This window comes from Echiichthys vipera (assembly GCF_963691815.1).
Source record: "Echiichthys vipera genome assembly, chromosome: 11".
NCBI classification, from domain to species: domain Eukaryota; kingdom Metazoa; phylum Chordata; class Actinopteri; order Perciformes; family Trachinidae; genus Echiichthys; species Echiichthys vipera.
The window spans coordinates 20,273,389-20,295,092 of record NC_139836.1 but is presented as its reverse complement, the minus strand read 5'-3'; the positions used below and the strand labels follow the sequence as shown (position 1 = coordinate 20,295,092).

The 21,704-nt window shown below is 39.2% G+C and overlaps 1 protein-coding gene across 1 annotated transcript in view; it reads right to left on the bottom strand.

The window, feature by feature from the left end:
- The window catches only part of sorcs3b (sortilin related VPS10 domain containing receptor 3b), a gene marked incomplete at both ends in the record, with an annotated part of 37,749 nt that extends 17,988 nt beyond the window's left edge, over positions 1-19,761 (bottom strand). The window contains 4 exons of the mRNA XM_083923418.1: positions 65-223; positions 382-481; positions 4,064-4,131; positions 19,072-19,761. Of these exons, the coding sequence (XP_083779544.1) occupies positions 65-223; positions 382-481; positions 4,064-4,131; positions 19,072-19,761 (1,017 nt within the window). The remainder of the gene's footprint in view (positions 1-64; positions 224-381; positions 482-4,063; positions 4,132-19,071) is intronic.
- Positions 19,762-21,704: the final 1,943 nt, after the last annotated feature.

Below are 21,704 nucleotides of genomic sequence, written 5' to 3'. Positions count from 1 at the left end.
AAATTTTAAAAAGTATTCAACACCATATATTATCTTCATCATTGTGGATTCTTTCGGAAGCTACCTTGCTGTCATGACTGTAAGCCAGGATCCAGTTCTCCTGTGCCGGGTGGAAAAGCAGGCTGAGGATATTGAAGTTAATGGGATACTTCTCAAAGCTTGCCCCTTCATCTGAACTGATGAGAACAGCGCTCTCTACCTCTGGGTCGCTAAGCATCATTATCTAAAGTACATAGGGCCAGACAAGGGATATGGCATTAGAAGAGGGAGAGAGGGACATACCGTCATTTGGCAGCAATTTAAAGAAAATCCTGTAATTTGATGTCAGAAGTGAGCTTGTGAGATCTCAGACAGAGATAAAAGCAATGGGGAATAGCTGACCTTCTGTTTGTTGGTAGGGCAGACATACAGGTAACTTAAAACGGTCCTTGAGCCCACTTTGTCGTTGAGTTTGGTGTAGGTGCTTCCATAATCAGAGGATCTGGACAAAAACAAGCACCACATGTTGTAAGTTTGACGGAAAAATACATTAGAGATCTGCCTGAGACAGATTTTAAAGTACCCTAAACTTGTTTGGCATGTTTTAGCCCATTAACTGCAAGAAAGTTATCCTTCGCGTGACTGCATCTCCAAAGCATAGCACACATTTTTAGATTGATTTTCTACCTCTAAGGCAGCCTTTTGCTTTATGGTATGAAATTCCACTTGAGAGAGCGACTAGCTTCATGCTAATGTGTTATTTTTGTTTTTGTTCCTCTTATAAAAGCACTTTGATGCAAGAAATGTACTGAAAAAGTGAGCAGTCATTACTCCTCTAGTCATCTACTGTTGGTGCTGAAATTATAAAAAGGACCAAATGAGAGAAATAACAGAAAAACATACTCTCTAATGGAAAAGTCAGCTCTTTATTCAACCAACAGTTTTCAGCCCAGGGTGGCAGTTCAATAAAAAGCGGAGCTTTCAAGTAATCACTTAATGTTGCAGAGATATATTTTTAAGAATGTGCTTTACAAAAAGACTGATTAATTTAATAACTATTGGCGGAACCCTGTGGAGTCTTTGACCCACAAGTAAGAAATGCTTTGATGAATTTTTACCAATTTTGTTTGTATGTTGTGCTCTACATGCAGTGTTGTCAGCTAATATCAATGGAAGTAAGCCTGCTCAGAAAGTTTCTGGATGTTGCAAGATTACGTCAAAAAATAATTTGCATATCTGTAATAAACTCATTCTTGTAAACTCTGTGTATTTTGGGACATAATTAAACTTAGATAGTAAAGTAAATCGTTTACAACAAAAACAAAGGAGGAGGAGTTCCCAGTGGGGATGAAGATTGTTTTATCCACTTTTACATTTATGTTACAGCCGAGCTGAAGATTGTCAAACTGAACATCGACATATTATAAATATTAGCGACTCTCGTATCATGCACGTAAGTTAAAAAATACACAGTGAAAAACTGTAAGACGCAGAGAAGGAAGATATCAGCCAGTGAAGCTCAGTGAAGGTGAAGCAGCAGTCAAAGCGATGCATTCACTGTAACATTGACCATGTCTTTCAAAATAAATGATCAACATTTGGTGGCAATAACCCTGTAAGAAACGTAAAAATGCACCTAAAAACAGGACACAAAGATTATGCATTACCAGTGCAGGTTTCAAAATGTTGTATTGAAAATGTTTTATAAGGAAAGTTATGCATTGTGTTGTGCGCCCTCAAAGATACACACAATAAACAACACTGAATGTCAACATAACTGTGCTCAGAGGAAAACTCGACAGGGTCAACAGTAATGTAAGTGCATCCTGTAAATGCAATTTGCAGTAAAAAGATCTGAAACATCTAACACGAAGCATAGTCCTTGGCTTGAGTACAACTTCTCTGAGTGAACACATTGTTATCTTACAGTAGATAAGCCATTATTCTCCTTTCATGCTATTCGATGTTTGTATATCGAAAATGGATGCAAGGAATTTAAAGACACCTTTCCCAGAGCAGTGGAGAAATCCTTTTACATCTTAAATTAGTGTCCTTTTGTTCTCCTTGCTTTCAACTGACTTAGATATTTAGTTTCATCTTATTGAACTCAGTTTTCTTTTCAGCAGGGGTAGCGTAAACGTGGTATTTCTGTTACTGAAGTGCAACATGTTAGTAACAAAAAGTTAAGTTAAAAAGTAGATTTAAGAAAAAAACAACAACAGAACAAATGACAGTTATAGGTCCTTATTACAGGTCCTACATTGTAAAGAGAGAGGAAATCCATGTATGGTTTGATTATAAAGCAGGTTGTGGTGCAATAGAAATACTGGGAAAGTAGACAAATACACACATTGGAAATTGTTCATTTTTACAGCCCATCTTCATCCCACCTCGTCATATATAGCCGCTTTGTCAGGACCCCTTGGCGTCATTTCAATGGACTGGGTAGCCCTGGGTGTTGGTCTCCTGAGTGAAAATCCTGTGTTTGTATGACCAATCCATCGCCATGACCTCCTTCCTGCATAACTCCCTACTTTACCGCTCTTTATCCTGGAGCGCTTCTTTTGAGCATCTAATTATGCCAAGGAAGGTTTTACAGTTGAAACGTTGGTGCGTTTACAACAGACACTCAAGGGTGTGCGTCGGTATAAAACTGTTCCTCATCTCGCCCGTGCATCCCATGACAAGAGTAGATGACGTGTCTGTCATCCCAATCTTCATATTTCTCCTCACAGCAAACAGCCAATACACACTCTCAGTTCTACCTGAGTGCCTCTAAATGTAATTTCACTGCATAATTGGATAGAAACCTAGTGTCTGCAATCGTTGTCTGTGCATTAATCTGAATCTGCTCATTCGGTGTTGACACTGTTTACAAAGACTTACCCCTCAACACATTTGTATTAGTGCTTAAGTACTCGTTTCCGTTGTCTTTGATTGAGGCTTCTGAAAAACGCTTCTTAAATGATATTATTACATCCTGAAGTCTCTTTTGCAGAGAGAGCAGCTATCTGAAAATACAAAGGCTTCTGCAAGTCACCCATTGATCTGCACATTGCATTCTGCCACCAACAGTGGCCTGGAGCTGTAGTCATTAATCATTTATTGTGTTACCATAGAAATCATTTACTCCCATTCTTTTCATAACATTCAAATCTCTGCTTTTCTAAAACCCATAATAAGAGCCTCGGTGCACCCCCTGAGGTACACTCTAATTTACTTGTGGTGCTATTGTTAAGCAGGCACCTTGATGACGGAAGACCTCCTGTACACAATATGGGATTTCAAAACGTGTCGAGTCGGGTGTAAATCTTAGCGGCGTCTCTGGTGAAACAGATATTAATTTGAAACTCTATGCTTGGTGGACTGATGGTCTGTTTTTCACGTGTATTTCAGAATGAAATGAGTTCGCTGCAGGCTATGGGAGAGGTGAGAAAAAAGCCATATCAGAGGCTGGATTGGCCTCTGTGGTATAATCCTTAATGAATTCCATTCTTATTTATGATCTGACAGGGCACTGTAACTCACCTCTCAATACATACAGAACGGAATTACTACGGCTATACAGTAGCAATTGCATGTCAACTGCTTCTGAAACAAAAGGTTACGGATGACAATCAATCAAAAAACTCCATCAGGAAGTTTCTAGGTCAGAGGGAAAGAGACACAAACAAAGAATACTTCAGATAAATCTTCCGGTTTATCTTTCAAAAATAGTCTCTCAAAAAGTTTCTTTCCTGATGATGGACAGAAAATAGGTTCAGCCTTTTCTAAAAGGTTTTTTCTGCGTTGTGTTATTTATGGCACTGAAGGAAGCATAGATGAGGATGCTTCATTCTGAACCACTTCAGATTGCTTTATTAAAACATACTTCATATTGGCTTCCAGTGTAACTTGATTGTTCATATCCTAGCAAGAGTACACTATAAATCACACTTGCACTGTACCGCACTCCCTATGAATACATTATCCTTATTGTTTATAGGGCTGTGCTTATGCATTTTTCTAAAATCCTTGCAATGATGGCATGACATTTCTATTTAGACAGAAAAGGAAAAATAGCATTGATTAAAGACAAACTTACCTCCAGAGTGAGCTCTCAGTAACAGCCCCAAGGTTGAAGTCATACAGCTTAGTCAAGATCAGGATCACCTACAACATAACAGCAACAGACATTCTTAATTACATGCCAGCGTATACACTAAAAAGCTTTTGCATAAGTGTCTTACAAGCATACATCATCTGTCTACACTTAATGATGTGGAATGAATACAACATGTCTGCTACATCCCTTTACTAATAAACAGCAGCGTCATACAGTATGTTATCCCAATGACAAGTGATCCTCATGTTGTCAGGAGATGTCAGTCTGCTGGTGGCAGGGTCTAAAGAAAATGCATGGGGCCTGTCAAGAATTGTGTCTGCATCTCATGTGGAATGATACCTACATAACAGAAAAATCTCAACATAATTGTTCACTGAACAATAAAAAGAAATGCAGTTGAGTGGCTGCACCACACAAACGCTTATCCTTCCCTTATTCTTGTCTTGCTTTTACCTCCAAAAAATGTTGATCTCAAATGTTGATGGAAGATGTTATGTCACTTATTTTAATCATTGGAAGACGTCCAGCTCCAGTTTTGGCTAAATGCTTTTGCGTGTACTCCGGGGGAAACAAAAATGTGGCCCATAAAAGCCTGCCAAGGAACAGAGGGCAGAGTGAAATGGTGTGCAAACGAATTATTGTCACTCCAATGGCATTATAAATGACTTCCCATGGGGATGCTCATAACTCAGGAAAGAAAGGGGGGTCGGGAAAGAGAGTTTAAGGCAGGACATGGAGGGCTGGCGAATGAATGGTAGATAATACCAATCAAGGAGCAAGAACATGGCATAATATGACAATTTTTTGAGAAGCTGAAAGATAGGTCAAAAGCTCAATTACAGTGAGTTTAAGCACATTAACCTTATGGGACCTACGGAATGAGTCATTAAACCGAGAGAAGCCACACAAGACTCAGAGGAACAAAAGACATGCCTATAAGCCTGCTCTGAAAATGTTAAAAACCCAATTGACCCACAATTTAGCCATCAAACGGCCACTGTGCGTAACTGGGACTATCTGCATTACAGGTTAATTAACCAATCACACAGAGAGATAAGCATTTGCATAACTAAATGCACCATGTCTGCAAGGTCCAACGCTGGAGTCGGAATCAATTTGGAGTACAGACTTAGTTAAGTGGCTGTGTTGTTAGGCCTAATTGCCTGCTTTGAAAAATAGATATGAGAGAGAAAATCTGCCAAAATGTTGATCGTTTGTCTCTTCAGTTCTCTTTTGCTAACAACAATGACTCTGTGCCATGGGACATTATAAATACTAAGAGGTAAATTGAATCTGGAATTGATTTTATCACTGTCAAAGTAGAGGCAGTTCATTTCCAACCAAAGAGATTCAAATATCCAGCACTTCAAATGAACTGAGTGAGCAACGGATGAATGTTCCCAATGTTATGGGCTTTAGTTTAATTGAATGCTCACGAATTTAGTAGAGGATGTAAAACAGCATCTAAAAATAGCCTCAAATGGCAAAACTTGATAACCAAAAAGCCTCTCAGCACCCAAGCTGTAATTGTCATTAGGAGCTCCCTCTTAAATGTTGTCAACGTGTTTGTGTGGTTGGCTCATTAACAAAAGCTGACCCGTTGAATTGGGTCAGTGAAGATCTACCTCGGGAACCAAAAGACTAGTGAGGCAGATGACTGTTTGGATGATTTCTCCCTAAGTGGATACATCAAGAGTACATCACCGGAGACTGCATGTTCCCACGTCTTCAAAATTATTGATAGCTGTGCCTCAGTGGCTGTAGTCAATAGGGAGCAACTACTATACATGCAAATGCTGAGGGAGAGCACATCCGAGGCGTGACTTAAACCATGAAAACCAGACAAATGAAGTAGAATTAATTCTAAGAGTTTATGGTGCAGCCAGCGTTTATGTAAATACTGGAAACAAACAAACACAAAATGGCTTCCAGAACTATTTAGAGCCTTCTAGGTAAATACAATTTTCCATGCATATCATCGCTCACTTGAATACATGAAATTAAGTAAGGACCCTGGAAGGCCAAAAGCAGTGCATTTATTCATGTTTATGTTTTATTGATGTGAGCAAAGAGAGTTTTGCCCCGGGAAAGTCAACCAATCATTTTTCAGATTGGCTCTCCCCCTCCGAGGAGTTGAGTTTAGTCATCCTTTTATCCCACATTCTATTCTTGTCACTTTCTTTTCCTTATTTGCTTCCTTTTTTTCTTGCTGTCCTTCTTTCTTTCAGTGATTCTTTCAATTTTTCTTTCTTTCTCTGGTCTTTCTTCCTTTTAAAAACGACTCTCTTCCGCTGTGTATTGTTAAAATAAAATTCATGAGGACACATAGAGAAGACCAAAAAAAACATTAAAAGGCGCAGTCACGTGTTGTTTGGCCATGCAAAGGTACAGCAGCCTCCATGGCAACCAAGTGTTGCAGCCATGATGTCACTGTGATATAGTGTATCATCCACACACAGGCCTACACGCTACTTGTCCTGCACATTTACACACAGATTATTTCACCAAATCAAATCTTTAGAAATTACATACCCATCTGATTTTTTTTTTCTGAAGAGAAATGCTCAATTTTTTTAAAGTGCTTTAATGGGACGTGAGAGGCATCTCAACATCACGTTGGTGGGCAGAGGATTTTCTGCATAGCTATTTAGGTATGAATCATCTCTTGTGTATTGTACTGCAATATGGCTGTTAATAAAATGAAATAGACTGTCGCAGCACATGAGCACAGTTTTATTGTGCTATCTAACATCATGCTCCAAATGGAACCTGTTGCCTTTGGTAAAGCATCATTAAAAAGGCACCGTTCAAAAATGATTTCTCTTTAATTGGGTAGTCAAGGGGAAAAAAGGGACCCTTACTCTAGAAATCACAACTCCAGATTGTTGTTTCTTTCCTTCTCAGGAGTAATACACAATAGGAAGTTGGAGCAATCTTTAGAAATGTAAGAAACACTTTCATGTGGATCTGGCACTGTTTTTGAACCTAGCCGGAGGGGCCAACTGAAGGATCTAAATTAATTTCCAAGGGACCCCAAACTTGATAACAGTGAGTGATGTAAGGCTCTTTGTAATAACATGGCTAACGGCTCCTGCTCAGAGAAGCATTGACACATATCTCTATTTTATTTACCTTTAGCATCCAGTGAAAAGTTCACTGCTAAAATGATACACATTTACATTCTCATGAATACACATTAACTTTTGTATATTGCACTCTAGGGTAAATACATCCACACACAGAGAGCTATCTCCCAGGAGTAACCCTTGTCTACCTACCTCCTCTGAGTCTAACCACAACATCAAAATGCCTGACAATTCTTAGAAATGTGTCAACAATAATTAAATCGGGTCTTAAATGTAAGCTTTAATAAGCTGTGTTTACGCAAATATGCCATTTTCTCTGTCAGCTGCATCAGGGGGTCGGTTTTTGTGACCACATCAGATTTGGAAAACAGAGTAAAGGTGGTTTTGAATCTGTCAAAGGATTTAATTAAAGCATAATCTAAAAGTCCAGACTTTCTTTTATTTACCTGGGCTTTGTGTTGTGTAAAGTAAGTGTATATCTTCATGCACTTTTTGTGTTTTTCTAGGCAATGAAGATGATAATACACGGAATAATAAACATTTATAATAATTATGACAATATTAACTTAATTTAACCAGAAAAGTCTCTCTCCCCCAACCAGTCAACCAGGCCGCCCACCACAGTGCCTAGGGTCTGTCCAATGTTCCTGCCTAAAAGGAAGGTTTTTGTCTCAACTGTTGCTCAAGGGGGAATTATAAGGTCTCTGTAAATCATAGTTGGTCTAGACCGACTCTATATGGAAAGTGTCCCTAGACGTCTTTTTTTATGATTTGACACTATAAATAAAATTAAACTGAATTGAGAAGTTCTTCACTGAGACTAAGGGCCTGTCCACACGAATACGCGTTTTCCTGTAACCACACAACTTTTGTATTGTTTTGGCCGACCATCCACACGGAGCTGGCATTATCAGGGCCTGAAAACGGTATCTTTTGAAACCAGGTCCCAGAGTTGGAAGATTTGAAAACGCCCCCAAGGCGTTGTCGTCAGGAGGGCGAAACTACATTTTTTAAAATCTACTTTGTTAAACGATGCCGTCAGCGTCCCACCTCTGGTCTTTACACCGCAGCGTCACATAACAACAACAGTGCTTCTGCGTGAAAGGAGAGACGGACCCATAGACTGTATACTGAACTGGACTCTGAGCCACATGCATTGGAATGAATTAGGCCGACCAGATATTTCTCCTTTTTCCCTGATGGTCTCTATAAGTTGCTAAATTGGTCACTAGTCACTTTTCATAAATAAAGTTGCTAAGAAGGTCTGAAAAGTCGCTAAATCTAGCGAGAAAGTGACCACCTGTGAGTTCTTTGCTACAGGGAAGGGACTCACAGCAGCACCCGCTGCTCGTTGAGGACAATAACTGCGAGTTATTCATGCATCAGAGTGTCCAAAACAGAGCTTAGATCGGGCCCAGAAAATCAAGCCCGACCCTACCCAAGCCTATGAATGTTTGGTCCAAGCCCGGCCCGGTCTGACACATTAACAGTAATTATGAGCCAGAGTCTGATTTCAATCTGACATTTCTTTAAATAAATGGGCTGTTTTTTTTTTTTTTAGTTTGTGCAATTTTTTACACATGTGTTATTTAGGCCTGCTCTAAACATACAGTATAAAGAAAAGAAGGTTGTTTTCTAACATGTGGACGTACCCTAAAATCTCTTTGACAGTAGTGACTCGACCACAATGGAAGCAGCACACAGAACACACAACACAGAAGTTAAAAAACATGTAACGCCAACTAGAGCTAGAGTGATACAGCCATTATTAGCTGATTGCAGATATAACAGTAATGGTGTATATGTCTACATGAAATTGCAATAGCCTACATAAATGTTGAACTAGGATTGAAGTAATTTAGAATGATCTAGTTTGTTCATCAGTTACATTTAGACAATATTGAGGTGGTTATCAAATGATGTGGATGTGTGTTTATTTTCTCTCTCTCTCTCTCTCTCTCTCTCTCTCTCTCTCTCTCTCTCTCTCTCTCTCTCTCTCTCTCTAATAGTGCGTTTACAGGATTAATCTTACCTGTGTCATAGTACAGATTACCCCAAAATTGACTGAATTGAATTACTGCTTTTTGAATAAGAAGCACAAGAAATGGCTTGGAAGAGGAAATGGGGTGAAAAACATAGTGGGGAGTACAAAGTCTACCAAATAATGCAGATCCATGGGAGTCCCTTAATGCATCCCTGCCATTAGCAGACACCAAAAGCTGGCATATCAATGTGAGAAGAACACGCTGAGACTTCCCTGTTCACCTCAATACACTGCATCTCACTGGACTGTTCATGCAGTTGCTATCCTGAGGACATCTAAATAAAACCGGTTTGTTGTTAAGCTCATTACATTCTCAACTTCATTAAGAAGGAAGACAGAAGCCAAGGGCGAGCCGTTTGAGTAATTTGACAAACACTGTTTTCCTTAAGACGAGCCAGCTAATTAATGTCCTAGATCTTCTGCGCACACTGACAACTTGTTAGGTCCGTTGTGGACTATCACTCTTCATTCTCATTTCTTGTGATATGAAGGGAAAAGGTCAACAACTAGAAAGGAATCTGTTAATCGAAATTAGCTTAAAACATAAGTGCCACAATTTATTCAATACCAAAGACATAAATTGTAACTTATTATTCTCTCTCATAAGATTAAAGATTAATATATTCATGCATCCATTAGAAATAATCTGATGCAAACACCTGCAGAGAAAAGAAATACAGTATTGGTTGCAAATTTGCATACATTTCTTTAAGGCTTGACAGCACCGAGGGTAAAATCAAGATGCACTGCAAGTGGGTGGAGGGATAAAAACACAATATTTTGATTGTGGCTTTGATTGAGGACGTCTGCGAAGTAGAGCACTTAGCAGAAAAGACAAGCGTCTTAAAAGGAATGGTGTGGTCAAAGAGAGGCCTTACTCTGTCCTCATCTTATCTGCCGACCAAATTGATTGTTTGTACTTTTAAGGGCGAAAACATACTCTGGGGATGCTGCTTTCATCAAGTAAACCCCAGTGAAATGTCCCTTGAGCATTTGTCTGCTGTCTGCATGTTTGCTTATCCTCCTGACTCCTGAGCTTTGGTCATATAGCTCTAATGCAGGTTGCAGCAATCAATGCAGTCCATTATGGGGGGGAAATTAATGAAATGGGCTGAACAGAAAATGCTTTGACTTCAAACACAGCTCTATTGTGAGGAGAGTTTTTTTTTATTCCTGTACTGCAAACAACAATACACAATAAACTGAGCTGTTTGCCATTAGAGGGATAAAAGACTGTGATTGGTCTGCTTCATTTCTTTTATGAAAGCTTGGGGTTAAAAGCCAATGAAATATGTTTAATGGACTAGGTATGGAAATATACACTGCACTCTGTTTTTTATTTTTCCTTTGTGTTTTGATGTTGATATCACGTCCCAATGCTCTGTGGTTTGGTGAAAAACAAGAAGAAATAAGAAATGCAGCATTCAAGGACAAATCTGATGACAATTTTTGGAAGCAATTTAAATGGTTTGACACATCTGACAAAGTTTTAGTCACATCCCGTGCAAATTTTAAATTAATTTGATGCATTGTAAGTGGTGTGAAGAGCCAACATTACGACATTAGCATTTTACTCTTACAGGTTTCTTTTGTTCTGTGCCACTCATTTGCTCATATTTCTTGTTCAGAGGTTGAAGATACATGACTACATTGACCTCTTTCTGTGTGTAATCTTGTTATTCATTAAGCTGATTGAAAATCTACCAGGGTGAAATATGATTTAACATGTTTGGCAAATTAACAAGTTTTTCATAAATTTGAATCCTTTTCAGCATTTCGGAGAACTTTGACAAATGTAACACCATTCAGACATTTCTTCCAGTCTCTTATTCCCTCACAGCTTTTGGCTCCTAATGGCTTGGCTTCTGCCCTTGGGGGGGATGGAGCTAAAGGCACTAGTGGGTGAACTGAGATTTTGGAAGAGAGAAGCCCTCCACCTTAAATGACCCCCTTCACTGCCAAAAGAGCTGTGAGACTGAAAACAGCTTCAGCTTATTTTGTCCCACATATCCCTGTTTTGTCTTCAACCCATCACTGATTTGCATTTTTCATTGCATTTCGTGGTGGAGACTGCTTTTTATGTTTAAATCAACATTCAGGCTTCAGTTTCTATTCATCCTGTAAATTAAAGATCCCATTTTGTAAAAAAACAGACATGCACACAGAGCAGTTATAGTTTTGTTTCAAGTTACATATTCAGAAACATTGCCTTTAAATGGGCTGTCAGGACATCTGTACAGTCAGGTTTTCATAACTATACTATATATATACTATATACAGTGCTGTTACAGTCATTGCCTGGCTGCAATGATGGTGCAAAGACACACAAGGTAGAGATACGGAAGACCCGTAAGCACTGGCCAATCAGAGCAGACTGGGCTTTCTCTGGGAGGGGGACTTAAAGAGACAGGCGCAAAAATGGAGAGTTTCAGACAGAGGTATATTCAGACAGACAGTATTAAAAAAAATAACATTTACAATAAAGCATGTAAACATCGTTTTAGTAGAAACTAAAATGAGCTTAATATGGTTTGTACCACTTATTTGTTTTGCCAGTTACCTTAAAGTGAAACTGCCATAAATATCTTCAGTGGGAAGGTATTTTCCAGGCAACAGAGTACTATGTTATTGGACTGGATTTAAGTCATGGTCAAGTTGGAGGGTGTCAGTGATGCCAACCTTACAGGGGAAAATAGGTTTTGGGCACCTTGTGATAGTAGGGCTTGGAATTAATTTGATACCTTTTTTTTCTAATTGATTCAATACCCATCATGGGAACTGAAGCATCCCGACACACTGAACTACTCATTAAAATATACCATGCTCAAATTCACCACACCACAGGCTGTATGAGTTGCAGATGGTGCAGTAGTTGTCCAATCACACATTGCATTAAATTGAAGAGCACTTGCAGTGATTGGCAGCGAGCAACACCATATAAATAGTAATTTATTGTAGATATGGGGGAAAAAAAATGATTGAATGCAGTAGTTTCTAATACTTGGTAATGGGTTATTTTGGTTGATTATTTAAAAAGGTATGGATTGCAGCCCCTATATGATTGTTTGGACTACTTTCTGTACTAATTGAGTGGTTTCCCCTAATAATAACTTGTAGACAGTCCAATGAATCGGTCACTTTCCTTCTCCAGGTAGCCTATTATTTTTCAGACTGACAGGGCACTGAGTTTGATGGGTTCAACACGCAGTAACTGATGACTGATGACCGACAACACTAAATATAATTTCAGTTCATTGTGATATCTGAAGCACTTGAAGCAGGTGCATTTTCATTACTTTAACTGTAGTTGTGGGTTCACCTAATTTTTCTAATGAAACAGCAGACCAATGGAACGCTTAATTTTTAATCTTACATTCATATTCAGTCACAAAACAAAACAGATTTCTGAGGAGCCAAAATCCTTTCCACAGGAAAAAAAACTAATCATGTCCATTACGCATAAGTTTTCTACATCTGTCGGTGGCAGAAGACCAGGGTTTGCATCCTGAGTCCCACATGTGGTTAGTTTTAGGCAACAAAAGCTCTGTCAATGTTAGGAAAGGTCATGGTTTTGATTAATGTTAATAAAGTAAATATGATGTGCTTCAAGCAACTGATGACTTTTTCTATATTTATTCGAGACCGTTCCTAACATTTGCCAAATGTTTCTTAGTGCATTAATATATATAAAATCTACATGCTTTGGTTGCTACTATTGGCTATTGTAGGAAAATAGAAGAAAATGTTTTCAGTGAACACTTTGCAAATGAGTTAAGTATCAACATCTTGCGACTTGCTGAATATGTTTTTCACATTATGTTGATAGAAAACATCATCTGGGCTTCATTATGTTTGCTTCAAAATGTATTTGCTGTGTCAAATTGTTAAATTAGTATATAAACATAATACAGAAGACTTGGTTGATAATGTCACACTAGGATGCCCTTTCACATGAATTGTGTATGATGAGACATTGCTTTTTCTTTTTTTTTGTTTGTTGACAAAATATCAATTAACTTCTTAACTCTAATACCTACATAAAGCTACCACTTTGCTTATTCATTAATGGTAATATAATGAAAGATGGTCATTTAAACTTTTTGAAGAGCACCATTGAAATATCCAACTGTGTCAAATAAAAGCACAGAAAACAGTTAGATGTTATTTTAAATTCAATGCTTAGTTGTTCAAATAATTTATAGTCTCATGACATTCTTATCGATAACAATTCACATCCACTCCAATGCAATCATTCTCCCGTGTAAATTATGTGTAGTTTCTGTCAAGTCTTTCGCCTGCTGATGAAGATTCTGTCATAATTTCTGAATTACAGCCATAATTTGGTCCATGTTCTTTTGTCCTTTTATATAGCTTCTGATTTTGACTATAAGTCAATATTTCTGTTTTGTTCACAGCAAAAAACAACCACTTGTTTCGGAGGATTTGTTCCAGGATACTCATTGAGTGAGTATTCCTTTTTCTAAATGTGTCAATGTTGTGGTTGGAAGTTTTCCATCATCTCCATTGATTGTGTTTGTGAGTGTGTGTGTGTGTGTGTGTGTGTGTGTGTGTGTGTGTGTGTGTGTGTGTGTGTGTGTGTGTGTGTGTGTGTGTGTGTGTGTGTGTGTGTGTGTGTGTGTATACGCTTAAGGGTTGGGTCTTTTCTATCAAACTAAAAAGGAAAAACCATTTCCCCCTAAAACTAATATATTCCTGTCACTGTAAACTGCCAAGTCAAACCATTACTTAAACTGACTGCCACCTGAGCAATCCCCGTCATCTTTAAACATGATAGTAACTGCTGTGTTGCTTCAGGCAAAATGCTACTTCAAGGCCCTGCGAGTCTCAAGGCATAAAGCTCCAAACCAGGGTCACTTGGTTCGCCACATATTACAGTAGGACTGATTAAACTAAAGAACAGAACAAAATCAACCGTGACCTTTAAGCACAAAAACTTCTTTCATAAAGTGCCACAGTTTGTGTTAACTCTATCACTGTGATGATTAATTAAGAGGTTGTCTCCCAATTTGAATTTCAATTTTATGAGTTTCCCAATCAGAAAATGCATAAATTTGTTTTCATAACCTAATCACAGCTATAGTATGTGTCTACCACACTGCGACAGTTATTAAACTAATTAATCACATGCAAACCTGTCAAATACGATTCTGCACTCGCTTTGTCACTTTGATTAAAATTGAAATATAAGTGTCTGTACGTGTGTACGTGTGTGCGTGTATGCGCATGTGTTAAACAGAGAGATAGAGGCTGATAGGAATCAAGCAGCGACAGTTTGCTTGAACATACTACTGGTGGCAAGCATTTATTTGCTGCTTAAAATGCACTTTGTGAGCCAAAGCTACAGTCTAAGTGCTGAGGAAGTGTTGAGAGCCTATGTTGATGTGATGCATTATGGTCCCCGAGCACAAATGATTCATGAAAAAAAAAGGCACACATGCATGTCATTTGAGGAGTAAAAACTGGGATTTCACTGAATTATTACTACAGAAAGGGTGAAACTTAACATATCCAGTGAGTCATAAAATAAAACTGGGGGGGGGCAATAGGAATTGCGATATTTCTCTGAGCAAATGTTTAGAAATTGCCCATCCAGGCTCCTAAGAAATTGTTTTTGCTGTTGTGACCAGCAGTCTACCTCTTTCATAGCACGCAGGGTTGCTGCAGTTTCTATCAGCATCTTACAATCACATCAGTGGACAGTGCACCCCTAAAGGCTTGAGACGGGCTGGATTAATGAACAGACTTATGGTGCTGACACCCCGAGGGACAAGCAAGTAGAGGATGAAAATGCCTGGTAGAAAAAGAATTACCTTTGTTTTATTTTTTTCCATTAGCTACCACTTTAAAATAAATATTTATTCAGAAATCTGAGACTTCACACCACGGTGTATTGACATTACGGTACAAAAACAGTAGGGCTGGGCAATATGGCCAACATCTTCTATCAGGATTTAGGTAATTTCATATCTCGATAGCAATATATATATCACAATATAGCATATTTTCTGGTAATTCTATAAAAAATAGTCTTTATGTAATAACAACATGGTAACGTATGTATAGTCCTGTGTGAATTAAATAATTGATGAATTAATTTCATAATTCTAAGAACTTTAGTGCAAAATGAACCTAATTTGCAAGGATCAGAGCATAAAGCATTGTCAAAATGATGTATATATTGCCATCGTTTTTAGAAATCGCAATATAAAGGATATAGAAAAATACATCTTTATATTGTTTTGGACCATATTATCTTCCTTCCTCTATCAGGGCAATAAAGGAAGGTCTTATCTTAATATCTCAATATCATCTAGTCACATATGTAGAATCATGTGTTTTGTGATCCAGTTGATTTTTGATTATTTGCACGGAACTGTAAAGTTTGATTATGAAATTTGAAAAAAGCAATTTTAAAATGTTATTCCCACAGGTATTTCAGACATAAAACATTTTCTGAGAAGTCTGAGTTAAAGTGGTTGTTATTGACAAATTAGACATTCATGATATCGATTCCACCGAAAGTCAATAAATGATCATATTAAATTATACCCAAGCCCTTAAGAAAGGGCACAAGGGAAACAATTTGTACTGAAATTTTAAAGCACTGTGATGGTGATTAAAATCCCCTTAGCAAATGTAGCAACCGGGGGGCCAGAGGATGATGAAAAGAGCACGATTAAAAGGTTTTACAAGGTCGTATACCAACCCCCTTTGACTGAACATCATGTGACTTTTATTAAATTACTCCAAACTAGAACTGCAAAACCAGGAACATGCAGTTGTGTGTGAAGAATATGAAATAGAAATGTGAGAAATCTTCATAAAAACAAAACCACATTTAAACCTTTGTTGCATCCAAACATCTCAACAGAGGCAACCTTTTAATGCACTTTTCATCATCTTGTAACATCCACAAACTCTGGTCAAATGCCTCTGTGAATTGGGAATTCATTCCATTTGATTTTATGGATCAAGGTGTTTCTATGCAACCAGTTCTGGCATGTTAAATGAAATGGCTGTCTATCTAATGAACCGATTTTAAACACAAGTGTCCCCCAGGGCTGTGCCATTTCCTCTTTTTTATTGTCTATTTATACCGATGAGATTATGTGCAACAATAACTGCTTCGTTCTGATTAAGCATGTGGACAACACCGCCCAGGAGGCCTGTGTGATTCCCAGTCAGTCACAGAAAAAAAAGACAATGTTACAGAGCTGAGAGTTTGGTTTGACTCTCGTAAAACAAAACATTATCAAAAAAAAAATCAAAAAAACAGATTAACTCTTTAGCTAAGAACAGCTGACCTCATCAATGTCCAGCTCCTGTCAGAGTGAATTTCTTTCAGCAGGCAAATGAGAATGACCAAACCATATTCCCAGGGTAGGTGTACAGTATCATTTCAGCAGCAGAAGCTCAGGGGATGTGAAATCAATAAATTCGCTCATTAACTCTCTTCGGCTTCAACATTGTGTCCTAGTTTGGTTAGCTGTCTGTGAGGAGCTTGCAAAAACGGTCAATCAAGAGTCTAAAATCATTTAGCTGCCAATAACTCCCAGAACACCAGCTGGCTTGCACACTGAGACTTTTGCATTCTGGTGGGTAGGAGGGGGGACCCTGCATCGCTTGAGTGTAGGATGTGCTGCAATGGCTGCTGAAAAAGATAACCACCAGCGTCACATCACAGCTTGAACACTCGTGTGAGGCAAAAAGACTCAAATATTGATTTGCCATGGGGGACATCTCTGGCCAAGTGTAGTCATCAGTATTTTTAACTGGTTTCATTTCTATTTTGCTCAAATTTATGGCATACAGTATATGATTATAAATCATGATCTTTGTATCTCCATCACCATTCACATTCAGGCCAGATTTAACAAGGGAGACACATGTACAGTCAGTCAATAATACGTGTAAGAATCATAAAATTAGAAGAGAATTTGTGCAGTATATGTTCCAATGGTTAACACCAATAAATGTTATCTTAAAGGCACACAACAGAAAGCTATAACTCCAGGCTTTGATGTCTCAGACAATTGCAGAAATCAAATCCTAGTTGGTAGGACTGATTTGTGGACAGATTTGAGGTTTTATACAATGAAATTCTTTATCAAATCTGAACTCTGAAGATGCCCTCTGGCGCATTCACCGTCACTTTCTACATCTTTCTAATTGAACTCCCTATGGGAATTTTACATCTTGGCCAGATCACAGACAAAGTCTTGAAGTGAATATTTGATAGAGCTACCCTAGACCACAGGAATGAAGTAATTTTCCTTCAAATGTCCCTTTTAGATTGGATTTATTATCAGTCATTTACATCTAATATAGCCTGAGCTCTAACATTCAGTCATAAAATGCCATCAATTTAAACTCTGCAGTTCCATTCGTACTTTTGGGACACAGACAGGGTTCAGACTGTATAAATCTCAAATGTTGACTGGCTGCAGTGACAAGCCCATCAGTGATGATCCAGTGAGCAGTACAAAAGGCCATCGTTGGTGAAGATATCTCCAACACGCAGCTCGCACATCCATTTTATTAGGTGCATTTGCGGTTTATTTATAAAAAACAATGTCGACTGCAATGCATCGACATGGTCAAAGTCTGTGATGCCTCTGACATCATGACATGTTACCAAATGTACCAGCTAAGAACATACGAGTAAAGGTCAGATTAAAGGAGAAATCTGGTTAAATATACTGTATGTGCATTTTTGGAGAATCCATAACTATTCACAGGGTTTCTGGGACACAAAAATCTTCTGATGTGGTCCCAGATTAATGTTGCTGCCACACACCTTTTTGCCCAGCCAGCTGAGGTGATCTGAATTACCTGCAGTAAAAAGGCAGAGTGGCTCCTTTCTTTTGTACATGGCTGTTTGTAGTTTTAAGATCTTTGTACCTGATAAATGCTAGAGCTTGCAAACACTTTGCATGCTGTATATGTAAAGTAAGAGATACAATCTCCATGGCGTTGTCTTTGTGATGGTAAAATGGTGTGTGAGCGTGAGTGTATATGTGTGTCTGTGTGTGTCTGCGTGTGAGAGTGGGGGGTGATCTGGGTGGTTGCTGCAATGTCTTGTCATCCATTTAAGCTGTGCACTTTCTCTATAACCTGTTTTGAAGTGCAAAGCTTGGACACATTTCAACAACAAACATATTGCCATGCTGTATTCATCAAGGCAATTAGACAACCACCAACAAAGTGTGAGTCAAATGTCAAAGACAAAAGCATCATTTGCTAAAGGTCGAACTGTGCTTCATCAGCATCACATTAAGGACCAGGTTGGACACAATCACTATTAATTGTAGATGCTACACCTTCCTGAAACAATAATTGATTATTTCATAAATAATTAATGTGTTATGATTGCTGCCAAAATGTCTGCACCTTCCCTTAGCTCAGTGACACATAAACATACCTGCGGGAATAATGGTTAATTTAAAGTTCAGAGGAGAATAAAAATACTTTGTCGAAATAAATCAGTCTACTTTGGTTTCAGAAAAGCGAGATGGAATCCTGCAAGTGCACAGTCATACCCACCAGGCATCCAAAGAAACAGGCGCGCAGTCCGCTTACAGTCACAACCTTTATCTAGGCAATAACAAAACATCATCATCACCATGAATGTTATAAAAGGACTAAATGCTCTGCCCAATTCATGAGTGTGTTAGACTAAAATAATTAGTTTGCAGGTAGGAATTCCCCTCGTGCGCGCTGGAACAGCCGTGCGTAAAAATGATGTGTTTCCGTTTCAGAGAGAAATAATAATAATACGCATTGTCTAAAACCTTTAGATCACGAAAGTGTTTTTTTTTAGTAAAACTGAAACTCACGCTGCTGTTGTGTCCGGACCAGTGCACCATCGCCTGGTTGTGCGCCGAGTCTCCCGATAGAGCAAAAGTCGAAGTGTCCAGATGCGGCTCACTTTGCCTCGGGTTAGATCCTCTGGCTTCCTCCCCAGTGCGCCGGTACTCGGGTCTGGAGTTGGAAAAACCTTGAACAGTCTCCACAAACCTCTCTCTTGATTGAGCTTCACCGCTTACACGCTTATCCACATTTTCTGTATATGTTGCACTCCTTTTTACCCTCTTTATTGTGCCAGGAAATGTGTTTTCTAACATTATCGTCGCTACAGGTCGCCTTTGGTTGTCCTCGGAGATGTTACCACACTTTTTACCAGGTATTTTGAGACGGCTGTCACAGTTTGGTGCCGTTTTGTTGCCGATCATTGCCTCATTTCCAAGTCCACTCTGCTTTTCATTCCCCACTTGCTTGCCATTGTTTGCGTTGAATGCGCCGGCTCCTTCCGATTCAAAAGCGCTTGAAACTTTTGGACTGTTGTCGATTTTGACTTCTGTTGATTTTCGGGTTACACGTGCCTCCAGTGTTGTTACCTCAAGGCGATAAAACCTGTCTCTTGCTCCGGGAGAACTTATTTCCGCTTGAGCCACAAACTTGGGGTGAAAGGGATACAGCAATGCGAAAGCCAAAAGGGAAAAACTCCAAAATGACCACAGTCCCATTGTGTTCTTCCAAACTGACAACCAGTGGGAAGAAAAAAAAAAGGTGTCAACTTCTAAAACATTCAAGGTATCATCTTTAACGAGCAAGAAGCCATTCAGCACTCCCGCTCACGTCCAGGAATTTGTCAAAGTGAGGGACCAGTTGGGGAGGCGCTGCGCATCAGGCACACGCACCGACGGAGAGAGTGACTGCAAGAACGATTCCAGCTCATTGTTCATGAGGATGTTCGGGTGGGGAAAAAGTCTATAGAAATGCTGAAATCATTTTAAAATATCCCACGATTGTATTTTCGTCTAACGTGGCAGAGTTCAGAAACCTATCAGGGGCTATTTATGTACACCCGTAAAAGTTATTCAACGCAGCCTTTTATTGACTCGGATGTTGACAGCAGAAGTAATTTGTGCTTGGCAGAACAGTGTTGTGGTCACGCTGTGCCAGCTGTGGCAACATTTGAGCCTCAAACGACAGAAAAAAACCCACATCATTTCCTGACATCAATCAACTCCGGATTCACCCGTCAACTGTGTGCACGCGCGTGCGCACGTGTGAGAGTGGCTACATTTTTGGGGCAATTCAGTTGGGCTTCCTAACAAAGACTCGGGCGTGATGGTGATATCGTTTTGATGTGCAGAGTAGTAGAGGTGCAGAGGTGCTGGGTTTTCTCCTGTGCCTGTTTCTGGTGGCACTCTAAGACTTTTTATAATTAGGCCACTAATACAATGCACCTCAGGCCTTCTATGGCACAGCAGCCCAGGGAACAGGAAGGACTTTGATGTCTATATGTTTGCTGTCATGCTTCATAACTTGTGGTGCCACACAGGCAACTAGTCTCCTAGAACTCTGTTTTAATCCTGGCACCTTCACATTGTGTATTATTCATTCATTTTGACTGTGCACAATTGAAAAGTTGAGCTTTCTCCGAATCAATACGCTATTTGAAATGTATTAGTTTTAATTAGTGGAGCCAAATGAATCATGAAAGGCAATTCTTATTTCCTGCTGACAGAGCTCTCTGTCCATTGTTGCAGAAAAAAAACGTATTATTTTTACTTAGTACCTAGTGATAAGGAGCTGAAACACATTAGACATGCTTTCTTCAGCTGCCAGATAGCTCCCTGAGGGAGAATCATCAAAAAAATGATCTCAACAATGACAAAAACATCTTTGGATCACAAAAAAAAAGAAAAAAATGTAATCACATATGTCCTTGTGATGTGTTACATATATTTTGCGATACATTGAGAGCAATTACTCCATTCTGTCAAGGTTAAACCAATCCAGGACCTGAAGTTACTCAGCGCAAACTTCCTCACTTGCATGAACATGTCAAGTAGTCCTCACATATAGCCATGAGAGAAACTGTAAAAGTGAAGAGGGTACTATCTGTGCTGCCAACTTACTCTTCATTGATAGTGAACAGTGTCCAAACACTGTACAACCGTATAACGTACATTTAAAGGATTCATATTTAGGGTTGCAGCTTGTTGCCGTACTCTGCAAAACCATGCATCTACTGAACTGTAAAACATTTTGTAGTGTGCCGGGATAAGAAAATCCACTGTCCTTGAAAGCTGCACACTGGGAACTAAGTACAAAAGAATCTACTGGGAGGGCTGACATTGACATGAGTTCATTGCTGAGAACAGCACCTTCTGATCTTGTACACGTCCTCAGACAGTGCAGTGAAATCAGCAATCAAAAGGCAAGCCAGTACCGCCATCCTCCTCTGAGGGCTCACTTCTTGGTCACCGTTTTTTTGCTTGTTTGGCACGGCTGTATAAACACATTGAGATTCATACAAGTGAGGGCTCTGGGCAGCAGGTGTTACTGTTGCAACTCTGCCGCACGCCAGACAGCTCACTCTCTACAGGCCATTCCCGCCAGAACGCCTCTGCAATGAGGGGGTAATTGGACTGATCACACTCTGTTTACCCATTATGCT